At 37.8% G+C, this 12,652-nt stretch overlaps 1 protein-coding gene across 1 annotated transcript; it reads right to left on the bottom strand.

Annotated features, from left to right (window-relative positions):
- Positions 1–1,149: 1,149 nt before the first annotated feature.
- LOC129311087 (thioredoxin domain-containing protein PLP3B) lies at positions 1,150–11,930 on the bottom strand. The gene is made up of 9 exons (XM_054953070.1): positions 11,594–11,930; positions 11,230–11,493; positions 8,705–8,779; positions 8,562–8,609; positions 8,301–8,443; positions 8,135–8,207; positions 7,913–7,974; positions 1,631–1,728; positions 1,150–1,527 (listed from the first exon to the last, which is right to left on the bottom strand). The coding sequence occupies exons 2-9, from the start codon at positions 11,311–11,313 to the stop codon at positions 1,421–1,423; spliced, it is 690 nt and encodes a 229-aa protein (XP_054809045.1). The 5' UTR covers positions 11,314–11,493; positions 11,594–11,930; the 3' UTR covers positions 1,150–1,420.
- Between the last annotated feature and the right edge of the window lie 722 nt (positions 11,931–12,652).

Genomic DNA, 12,652 nt, shown 5'->3' on the forward strand with positions numbered 1-12,652 from the left:
GGTGGTAGAGGCAAAAGCAATGGATGAAAGAAGGGAGTTGGTAGTAACAGTGGCAGAGAGATCTTTTCTAGTGAACACGGTTTTGGTGACTAGAAGAAAAAAGGAGTAGGGGAATGAGAAGCGTCCAAGCGTGATGAACACCAAGGCTAGTGTCTAGCATACGGATTCTCTTCTTAGCCTTAACTCTTCAGGGTTTTTATCATATAATGAAGAAAATGATGATATTATGAAGAGGTTGGAAAGGATATTTCAAGAAGCTTAATGCTAAGCAAAGTAATGTCGATTCTGATAGCACTGAAGATGATGGCACGATGCGAGATCAGGCAAGGTTAAATCCCAAAACTAGAAGGATGAGCAGAACAACATGTAGCTTGGTGTCGTCCCTGGATGAATTAGTTGATTATTAAGGTCCCGTTTGGTTATTAGAAAATAATGAAATAGAATAAATTGAAAAAATAAAAAAATTGAATTAAATCACTTTTTTCTTCATGGTAAGTATGATAAACTTATTAATGTGAGAATCATCATATCCTTTAAAAATTTTATGAATCATAATTCCTACCCCTATAAACTAAATTACCCATCATTCTTATGAATGTGCTCACCCACCCATCTTGATCATCTTATTTATACATTTATTTTTTTTAATTTATTATATTTCTTTCTAATAACTAAACAAGACCTAAGCTGTTTGGCAGGAATATACCCCTTGGATTTCTTCGGCCATGTCCAATGTGTATATGGAACTGACTGATCTGATACATATTACACCCTTGAATGATGGTTATTTTGAGGTTTCACTTATGCAAAAGGAGAATTTGGAACATGCCGATCAAGAGGACTTTGGATAATTGATAATCATTATCTTTTGATCCAGCACTGGAGGCCAAATTTTAATCCATGAAAAGTTGAGGGGCGACACTGGTTTGCTACTTGGATTCAAATACCAAATTTATTTATAGAGTTGTATGACGTGGAGTCTCCGACAAATTGGAAACATGGTAGGGAAATGGTGAATGCCAACGCCATCGAAGTCCTTCAAACCTTTTAGTTTTCTTAAGAAAAATTAAAGAAAATGGTATATCCACCTAGAAATCATGACTTGTGTTTTCACCAAAATTCCTTTAAAACATAATTCCCGGGAGAGTCTGCTGCTAAACTGCAATGGTTTAACACGAAAAAACAAACAGCACTGACCAGTGTAACCAATAATTGGATTTGGAAGTCACTATCGGACAAAAGTCCAACTCCAAGACATGATGAGTTCCTAAGCCCATGCGAATCATCCAAAACCTAAACATAAACAAATATTATGTGCCAGTGGTCATAATATCCAGCAATCCGTCAACAAGGTAAGCTGTGGATTCATGTTTTTCCTTCCTTTTTTTTTTTTTTTTGGAGGTATGGCAGCAGATTAATATTAATCAGAATCAGAATCGGCAACAGCGGAGGATCTGACTTTTCTAATTGAATTCTCATGATATCCATCATTTTCGTCATCCTCCTCGTTTTTCTCGTTAATAATGCCTGTAAAATTATTGTTTGTAAACTTTTCAGGTATTTGACCCCAAAAAAAAAAAAATTTTAAGGTACAAGGAAATGAAAAGGACAATACGTAAAAGCATAACACCTTTCTTTATCAGCAGAACCTCCAGCGTTTTTGTGGTAAAATCATCTTTCCCTCCCAGATCTTGAAACCCAACCAATCTATCTACTGCAATCCCTTGTCTGGAAAAAAGATAAAAAACGCGTCAGTTATGCTTGTGGTAATTTGCATCTATTCCATACTCATGAAGCAGGTTGTATCTTGTAATCAGCGTATAATATATCTTTGCATTCTTTTCTTTCTGGGGATGTTTCGAACCAGGGGATTCGCAGACTGGAGAAAAGGTTTGTTTTGAGGGGCTTTTGGTTGACGAAATCTTACATTTCTAGGAATGATCACCTTCCCAATAATATAGTATTCTGTTCACCACAAATATCCCTGAAAATATTGTTAACACTCCTGGGAATGTGAGAATTTTTGAAAATCGCCCCTACCCGTTTCTAAGAAGATAAAAAGGCTGAAGTATGAAGATGAATGAAACATTAAGAAATGATAAAAAAAATTGCAAGAGAAACGTACCGAAGTCCAAATTAAACAACATAGTTACCCAAAAAAAAAAAAAAAAATGTTCAACGATCACCGAAAGCATTTACTTACAAATCAATATGATTAATGCAGTTTTGCTAATGCAGAAAATGAAAGCAATGAACTTCTATATTGTGTTGCTTAATATCAACGCTCAAGAAGCTTTGGTTGCGGGAACCCGGAAGGAGAAAAAAACAGAATCTTTGGATAACTGTGACCATTGCAGACAAATATTCAAAAATAATTTAAAGAAACACTGAAGGAAGGGGGAGGGGGGGAACCCTCTTCTGGCAGTAAAAATATACAAGGGTTGAAATTGGCATAGTGTTGTGTAGAACAGAGAAGACTATAGAAGAATAAAAGAGGAAAGAAAAGAATTCAGGGCAAAAGAGAGTTTCCTGAATAGTACGCAGAATATTATTGAACATGAGAGATTTATGTACAAGGATATCCCTTATATAGGAATTACATAGATCTAACAGAACTAACTGACGGTCTGGTTTAATTCTAATTATCCTATTTACACATCAATACCCTCCCTTAAGAACCCTTGACCTCAAGGGCTAGGAACTACAAAAGTAGGGTGTACTGAAACAAGGAAATCCAGCTTGCTTCTTCATCCAGAAGACCCTTCCACTGCACAAGTACCTCTGTAATGATCCTGCCCTTTTTCCTGCCCACTCGTTCATTCAATATTCTTTCCAAAATCAGATCTGAAGGAGGCTCTGGCCCATCAAGAGGGGGTTGCCACTCCTTCACAGAAGGATCAGGGGCATAATTTGAGCAAGGATGCATGAAAAGTGGAGTAACCCTTGATTCTGGAGGTAACTCCAGCTTATATGCCATTGGACCTATCTTTTTACAGATTCTATAAGGTCCAAAATACCTTGGAGCTAATTTCTGATAGCTCCTTGATGCTGCAGAAATTTGACAATAAGGTTGCAACTTGAGAAACACCCACTGTCCCACCTCAAACTCTCCATCACTCCTGCGCAAATCAGCCTTTCGCTTCATTCTGTTCACAGCCCTGTTGAGGTGATATTTTGCCATCTCTAAAGCCTCTTCTCTCGCTGAAAAAGTTCTATCAACAGCTTCCACAGACACATTGCCAGGCAAATAGGGCACATGCATTGGGGGCACCTGTCCATATAATAATTCATATGGTGTAGTGATGGTTGAAGTATGGAAAGAAGTATTATACCACCACTCAGCCAAAGAGAGCCACTTACTCCACTCTTTTGGTTTTTTTTCCAACGCATACACCTTAAGTAATTCTCCAAACATCTATTAAGTACCTCAGACTGACCATCCGTTTGTGAATGATAAGAGGAAGTAAGCTTGTGTTCTACACCCCAGAACCTTCAAAAATTCCTTCCAAAAATTACTGATAAAAAGGTCTCTATCACTTATAATCTCAATTGGAGCTCCTGTAGTTTGCCAATATGATCAGGGAGCTTGTGCCAAGGTAGATGCTGTGAAAGGATGAGATAATGGCAGAATATGTGCATGCTTGCTACAACGATCAATAATTACCCAAATTGTGCCCTTGCCATTTGACTTGGGTAATCCCTCAATAAAATCCACGGTGACACTTTCCCAAACCTTGCACAAAATAAGAAGAGGCTGCAGTAATCCAGGATAAGCCACTAATTCAGATTTACACCGAGCACATGTATCACAATACTTCACAAAATCTTTAATATCCTGAAATAATTTCTGCCACCAAAACAGTTTCTTGACCCTTTGATAAGCAGCTTGCACAGCAGAACGTCCTCCTTGTGAACTAGCATGGAGCCATTCCAAAATTTTATGCCTCACACTTGGAATATTTCCCACTACTAATTTGCCATTCTTTCTTAAATACTGACCATCCCAAGAGTATTTACCTTCTGCACCTCCATGCTGTTGCAAATGAGCTTTTAAAACTCTCAAATCCACATCATCATCCCAACTCTTCTGAATTTCCAGAAAAAGGAAATCTGAGTGGGAATGAAGAGACACTTGAAATACCACATTTTTGGGCATCCTTGAAAGAGCATCAGCTCCATTATTGTCATTGCCCTTTTTGTAGTGTATTTCATAATCATAACCCATGCGCTTAGTCACCCAATACATTTGGAATGCTGTCTTTAATTTCTAATCTATCAAATATTTGAGACTTTGCTTATCAGTTTGGATAATAAAGCGCCTCCCTTCAAGATATTGGTGCCAACGCTCCACGGCTTGCACTACACCAAGTAATTCTTTCCCATGGATAGAAAGATTCAGGTGACAAGGGGCCAAGGCCTGGCTAAAAAAAGCTATAGGTTGACCCTATTGCATCAAAACAGCCCCAATTCCAGAATTGCAAACAAACTCCTAAGAAAAATCTGGAAGAGTGAGGTTAGGTGCTACAATTAAAGTCTCCTTCAATTTTCTGAAGGTGGCAGCTGCTATTTCTGACCAATGAAAGTTGTTTTTGTTCAGTGAATCAGTGAGAGGTCTAGTTAGGGAACCATAACCCCTAATAAACCTCACATAGTAACCTGCAAGTCCCAAGAATGACCTTAGTTGCTTTACTGTAGTTGGTTGTGGCCATTCCATGACAGCCTTGATCTTCTTTGGGTCAGTCGAGACTACTCCACTAATAATGTGTCCCAAGTATTCTAATTGTGTTGCAGCAAAGGTACACTTGTTTTCCTTCACAAAAAACAATGTTTCCTTAGAATTTCTAGAACTAACTGCAAGTGTTGTGTGTGAGATTCTAAACAGGAGCTATAAATTAGAATATCATCGAGAGAAAAAACCAAGACAAATTTCCTTAAATACTCCCTGAATATATTGTACATGGCACTCTCAAAAGTTGCAAGTGCATTAGTGAGCCCAACAGGCATTACTAACCACTCACTATGGCCTAAATGAGTGCAAAAAGCTGTTTTGTAGATGTCCTTGGGTTCCTTTTTGCAGAATAATAGGGTAGTTGTGACCATCTCTCAAGGAGGGAAGAGACTTGGGTTCCTTAAAAACATCTGTAAATTAAATTAATAATTCTTCAACAACTTCTGCAGAACCATTATTCCCCTATACTTGCAAACAATGAAACACTTCGTCACCATTTCAATAAATGCAACATAAACATCTATCCTCCAACCTCTAAATCATCTTCAATCTTCTTAAAATCAACAATCTTACAACCTGGTGGCTCATGAGGCTACATGCGACACTTTTTCCCATTATACTAAAAAGTCATAGATAAGTTGTCATAGTACCAATAAGCTTGATGAATGGTTTTAAGCCAAGATAAACCCAAAACCACATCATAGGCTATGACTTCCAAAATTTGAAAATCTGCTTCAAACTCTTCATCTTTCATTCTCCACTTAACTCCTTTTAAAACCCCAAAAACCTTCAATTTCCTTCCCCTTGAAACTTCAACTTCTGCAATGGGATGAGAATTTTCCTTCCAACCCAATTTCTAAGCCAAGGCATAATTGATGTAGGCATGTGAAGCCCCATTATCAATGAGAATCTGAATCTGCCACTTCCAACATACCCTTGAATTCTCATAGCCGAAGGTCCAACAGTTCCTTGAATTGCATGAAGAGAGATTTGAAGATATTCTGATTGTTCTAGTATGCATTCAGACCATTCAAGGACTTCCAAATCTTGCCCTGCATCATCTTCACCTTTTTCTTCTAATTCAATAAGCTGCAATTGCATTTTTTGCATCTAGGTACATATGTGGTCTCTAGAGAAGGGTTCACAACAGTAAAAATAAAGATTCTTGGCTCTCAACTCCTAAACCTCCTCTGGACTCAGCGTTTGAAGCTTCTGGCATTGCTTCATGTAGATCCAATAATTGAAATTGAAGGAACAGAGGCGAAAGAACTGTTCTTGGGTGCGAAGGAAGTAAAATTTAGAGATTGGACATTTTAAAACCATAATTGCTAGATGGAGTCCTCGCACGCCCCAACCTAGTCAAATCCCTCTATGCACATGGATAGGTCTCAAAAACACTATCTCTCCTTTGCGCGTCTTCGTATCTAGACCACTAAACTGAGCAACTGCGTGAATTGATGCCACTAGTTCTGACTCTCACCTTTTAGCGATTTAGCTCGTGTATCACTCAAAGCCCTTGGCTTAAACATGGGAACTCTGGGTCGAGAATTGCCGTGTATGTTGGCACTAGATAATCATCAGAAAGCCTGACCTTGCAAGCAATTGCATCGACTTCGTCATCGAAGTTGTCTAAAGAACCAGTTTGGCGAAGGTTCATCAATTCCTCCATCAGTGCTTCATACCGAGACCTAAATCTCATCTTTAATGCTTCAGCATACTCGGCCAAGTCCATCATGCATCCTCATCCACCAAGACTATGGCTTGATACCATTGAAAAGTTTTTTTATCCAAACAGATGCCTGCTACAATAACCTTCCAATCCTCCAGTGTACTGTCAACTTGGAAGTAATATTTGCATTTGAAGACCCACCCCAAGATATCGTCTCTTTGAAATCAGGAAAATTTCATCATGGTGAAGCGCGTGCAAGGTTGTAGTTGGTTGCTTTTGGTTCGGGTCAATCATGGCAACAACCATTGCTCGCATGGCTTCCATCAGAGGATTCATTGCAATCCCTGATTATTTGGGCTACTTGATTGGTAAGGGCTTGTACATTAGCCAGAAGACCTGCCAACTTGGAAAAGTCATCCTTTAAGGCACAAAGACAGTCATCATTGTGATCTGCCATGGTTCTTTGCTGTTTTTGTAGTCAAGTTTCTTGCATATAGTTCGAGCATCAACAGCTCTAATACCACTGTTGTGTAGAACAGAGAAGACTAGGAAAGAATTGAAGAGGAAAGAGAAGAATTGAGGGCAAAAGAGAGTTTCCTGAATAGCACACAGAATATTATTGAACATGAGAGATTTAGGTACAAGGATATCCCTTACATAGGAAACCAATGATCTAGTTTAATTCTAATTATCCTATTTACACATCACATAGTTTGGAGCACTTTTTGTGGGGAAAGCAAACTAGGTAAAGGAACTAAGAAGTGGTAATGTGAATCCTCAAATTGAGGGATGGAGATGGATTTCCTAGCGACCTGAGAACCAAGTGATGAGGGAGGTATAATGGGCAACATAAGTGATGAGCGACTGGAGCAGATGACAGAATTGATTCACATCAGCGAAGATGATCAATTGGAGGAGATAGCAGCATTGAGGAGCTATCGAGCAAAGGTTGATAATAGCATGTTCAAAGTGGAAAGTGCAAGTTTGCATCACGATCAAGCATTAGTGGTAGTAGTAGCATGCAAGACAAAGAAAAGCATGAGGTATAGCACGATGATTGCACAAAATTGTCTTTTCATCGTCAAAATTTTCCTATCATATGAATTATTCCCACCTCAAAGCCATTCTCCCTCATTCAACACCCCCCTTACAAAAAAATAATATCACAAATGAAAATGGAAGATTTTGATTCTTTTTTTTTTAATTAAAGGGGCAAGCACTAATAACCTGAGACTAAAGGCGGGATTAAACCCGTGAACTTCCATTTACAAGGGAGCTTGCATGCCACAAGGTTACAAGGCTAGTGGCAAATGGAAGATTTTGATCAATTTCTTAAATGCAACATTTTCAAAAATCTTTTTTGAAACTAGAACCAAACATTTGAATAAATTGATTCCATGAAACATTTCCAAGCATCCTCGAAATATTCCACAAACCAATGAGCCCCTTAGAATTCCGACCTTTATTCTTGTCTTCCTCTTGTGAGATCTAATAGAAACAGCCACTAGCCTCACCTGAACAATATGACACATGGCAAAGTCTTGACTACCAGCTTTGCAACAAAGAAGGGAGCATTCTGCATTTCGTATCAGTAATAAAATTCATCTCATTACTTTGGTATGGCAACATGTAATGTTGAATGAACATGCCTAATTTTGTATCTGCACATGAGCAGCATGAGAAAACACTAATTGTCACTATTGCAGGGTAATAGTAATAGGACCATTCAAGCTGACCTCTGCATCAAGCTTAATGAACTTCGTATCAACATGCACTGGAGCAAGGGACTTTAAATGCTTATCCACTATCCTGGAGACATTGATTGACTCAATAATATTAGTCATTTGCATGCATGCATGTCAAAGAGGTAGAGACAATATGATTTATTAAAGTCAGGCATACTTGCATCGATAAAACTCCTTATGATAGAAGTGACATATCACTTTCTCACTGCCAGTGACTTCACCTAAGAAATCCCCCTCAGTTATCTCCTTGTATTCCCCATGACCTTTCTTCTTCCATGACTCTCGTTTCTCTGCTTCTTTCTATTCAATATTAAGGAAAATTCAGTCATAAGTAATACAGTACTTAATGGATTTATGGAACAACAATAATCTGGATATCAGAGTTGATACTAATACACCTGGAGCACAAAATTATCACCTTAAGAGCTGCAATTCTATCTGCATGCAATTTCTCCAACTCTGGGTCCTAACATCAGCGTAGCATAGACCATTAAAATTCCTAACCAGGATACACACACACACACACACACATGATACAAGTGAAATGTTTGCTGAGCATACATCCATTAACTCATCAAGATCAACTTCCTGGTTTACAGAACTTGAAGTTTGTGCCTTCTCTTGAGCAAGCAATTCCTGCATGGATCACAATAGCATGGGTCACTTTACATAAACATGCTGCTGGCCAGGCTGCAAAACTGTGGGGGGCCAGAATTTGACAGGCACAGGCTGGGCTATCCTGCCTAAAAAACTGGCAGCTGGATCAGTTCATTAGCTAGCCTGCCAAATTTTGACTGTTACTTTTTCCCTTCTTTTCACTCTTCTCTTCTCCTTTCTTGAAAGCAAAATATATAATATCTTATTGTAAACATAAAATCACAATATTACATTTTTGTTAAAAAAAACAAAACCCACACATGGCATGAGTAACAAATTTGATATATCATGCATGGATCGAACCAAATGTTAGCGCCAACAATATGGGCAGCTCGTTTAAGCCCATTCTTGTAATGATTCAAGCTTGCAAAATCATATATTTTTAGCGTAACCTAGCTTATAAATCCATCCTTGTTAGGCCCGGTAAAAATATGCTCGGCCTCAGGCTGCCCCCCAAGCCCTCATTTTTAAAATGAAGAAACATGAATGTTCTATAATTCATTTTCCAAGTTAGTTCATGAATAAAACTAAGGTTGTTAGCCATGAACTCCATCTCCCCTTTGTTTCCTCGGTGAATTTGTTATTTAAAATATTTTCATGATAGTGTAATATTGTGAAACAATTATTGGTTTAGTTCTTTAATTTGTTAAGTAAGTTTAGGTGTGAATATTTGATTCCTCTTACTTTCAATTTAAATTTATATTGTTGTGAGTCTATTGGCTGTGCTAGTGGTTTTATGATTGAAGACTATAATTTTTTTATATATAGGACCATCTTGATGATTTGGAATTGGTTCTCTTCTCTCATCCTATCTACATATATTTTATACATGTATATCTTGAGTAATTAGCATGTAAAAGCTTGACTTATGATTGTGATATAATTAAGAATCTAGATTTGTTCTATTTATTTTGATTTTTAGAAGATTTTAATTAATTTGTAATGTTATAATGTTGAACTTTGTTTTAAAAAATTAATTTTTTTAATATAAGAGCTTATGAGCCTGGCCTTGATCCCTTTAAATAAGGGCCGGGTTTTAGAAAATGATTAAATTCAAGAAAACTGGATTTATGGGCTTGAGCCCCAAGCCTGCCCGTTCCCCAGCTATTGAATGCAAATGAATATGGGATGGCCTGACGGACCCAACCCATATTCCAAATTTGCTGCTGGCTATAACTAGACTGAAAAAAACTGCCGTTAGGAATAATTGGTAGCAAAAACTACAGCATAATATCAGTTTTCAAGAAGATACTAAATAGTAACAAAATTAGAAACTTGTTAAATAGAGAATAAATAGATCAATGACTCTCAAGAATACATAAAAAAAAATGTAAAGTAGAACTACTAAACTACCTGTGATATTCTATTCTCCATGCATCATGAAAATAGTTCTCTATCATCAAGATTTCATGAGCAAAAACAAAAGAAAATTATGGGGAAAAGTTTAACAGCTTACCATCAATATAGGTTAATAGCCAATAATTTTACTTCAGACGATGCATTGACAGCATCACTTTCATTTGGTTTGACACTAAATTAAAGGGGGGGGGATATAGGTTTGTAACAAGATTAGAGTTCTAAAAGGACTTCTGAAGACAAATTTAAATTTTGCCAAGGGACATCACAGAGTCATTCATCTTTGTAAACACATTGATTACCAAGTTTTGCAAGTTCACCTCAAACAATTTTGACCATACAAGCGAACGTAATACTCACTTTTTAATAAAGCATCCCCCAAACAATCAACCTTGTAATCACTAATTAAAACAAATAGAATCTAAAATCCAATAGCGAGCATGATTCTGTTGAGGGTGCATTGATGGGCCACATTGATTAAACAAATATATTCAGTAGAGAAGGAAGCAGATCTTTAAGCTAGTAATTAAGTAACCATGTGTATTTATCAAAAGATATCAAGTGGAACACAACGATTTCACACAAGAGAAACTCCAAACAGGTAGATCATCAGCAGTTATGCATACAAGAGCAATCTCCAGTCAACATGACAAACGAATTTTGAAAAATGAATGAGGTATTCTACTGTGATCTGTGGAGAGTGTTTTTTTCCACATGGGAGATCAAGTTAAGCTAATAAGAGCACAATGCCGGCTATGGCTTCATGGGAAGAGTAGGCATTAGACTCAACATCTTCCGACTCTTATTTTTGCATAAATCTTAAAGAATAAACATGGCAAATTCAAATCAACTTAGCCAGTTACTAAAGGAGTCAAAACCAGCCGAAAAATAAAATAAAAACTCAGTCATGAACCACGAGGGTTTGCTCACCACCAAGAATTGCAAACATATAGAAGATATATGATGGAGAAAGTTCCATTTCGAATAAAAATGACAACAGCGCTTTAGAAAATCAGGTTACAGTGGATAGAAATTTAAGCAACACGTAGAAAACAAAGAAATGGTTGAGGTACCTGTTGATAATCGCGGGCCGCGGCTGCCATAACATTTCCAAATGCCAAATTAGACAGCGTCGACTTCACTGTGTTCGGATCCATGTGGCAATGGAAACTATGTAATAGTTACAATTCTGCCAAGAATTCCACCGAAAAACTCAAGTCAACAGAGACAGAAGCTTATGATGAATCAGCGAATGTGTGGTCGATCGGAACCAGTGAAGTAGGAAGAACAGGAAGAGGCAGGGGAGTGGAGTCTTGTAATGAACCAGCCGAGCCCAACTGTAAAATTGATTTCGATCAGAGGTCAACTTAGATTGAGAAAAAAATGATTAAGCAAAAGTACATGAAGAGGCACCAGAAGCACGCGAAGGGGACGAACCTGAAGCACGCGAAGGGGGACGGACCTGAAGCAAACGTCGACCTCGAAAGAGACAGGGGTTTTCGAACTCGAAGGAGAGTGGAAAGATTGGTCGTGAGCACACCGAGAGGCCGAGAGGCCGAGAGCAACAGCGAGCAAGGACGGAAGGATTGAATCTTCAGATTTTACCGATCTAAAGGAGCAAATGCCGAACTGACGAACTCCAAGGAGATAGCGAAAGAAGCTGCGACGGCCGACTTGAAGGACCAAACCTCGGCCAACGAGACTGCAGTGGCTGGAGGCAACGATGGAAGGAGCTCCGCGCCGATCTGATGTCAGACGGAATCACTGAAATATAGTAGCACGTGTTTTAGACTCTTTATGTCATTTTATTTTTTGGGAGAAGGGGGAGAGAGATTTTAAATAATTCCTGATTTAGGAGGGGAGGAGAAGTAATTAATTTATGATTATCCCCTTGTAAATTGAATTTTATTTTTTTTTTCATATCGATCATCAATTTCATGTATAAAAGTAGTTCTTTTTTCAAAAAAAAAAACCAAAAAAGTGCATTCATAAGTTAACCAACACCATGATGAGACAAAATCATTGAGCAAATCCCTTTCATCATGTATTGTCTCTTAAGGGAGAGGTGGGGATTGATTAAAGATACAAAAAACTATATCTATGGAATGAGACAGCTTAACTAAATAATTAGTAGACAAATTCAAATTTATACCAAAATGATTAATGATTAAATTCCAATCTCTATGAAATAATAGTCTCACATCTTCAACCAAGTCTTTAAATGAGTGAGAATTATTGCATCCCTTGGTTAGCAGGAGCACAGCCTCATCAGAGTCACAAAAAATGTCCACAATACAAAAGCCTCTAGCCTAATAGAGATTTAGACCAAGTATAATAGCTAGAAGTTGAGAGATTGCAATGGGTACATTAATTAATTTACAATTAAAGCCTTCAACCTAATTCCCTTCTCTATCTCATATAGCACCACCACAACCACTAGTTTCATTAGGCAAGACAAATCCATCAACTTCAAGCATGACTGAGCCATCTCTAGGC

This window comes from Prosopis cineraria, unplaced genomic scaffold, assembly GCF_029017545.1.
Source record: "Prosopis cineraria cultivar Desert tree isolate PC_DT_omini unplaced genomic scaffold, ASM2901754v1 PC5, whole genome shotgun sequence".
NCBI lineage: Eukaryota > Viridiplantae > Streptophyta > Magnoliopsida > Fabales > Fabaceae > Prosopis > Prosopis cineraria.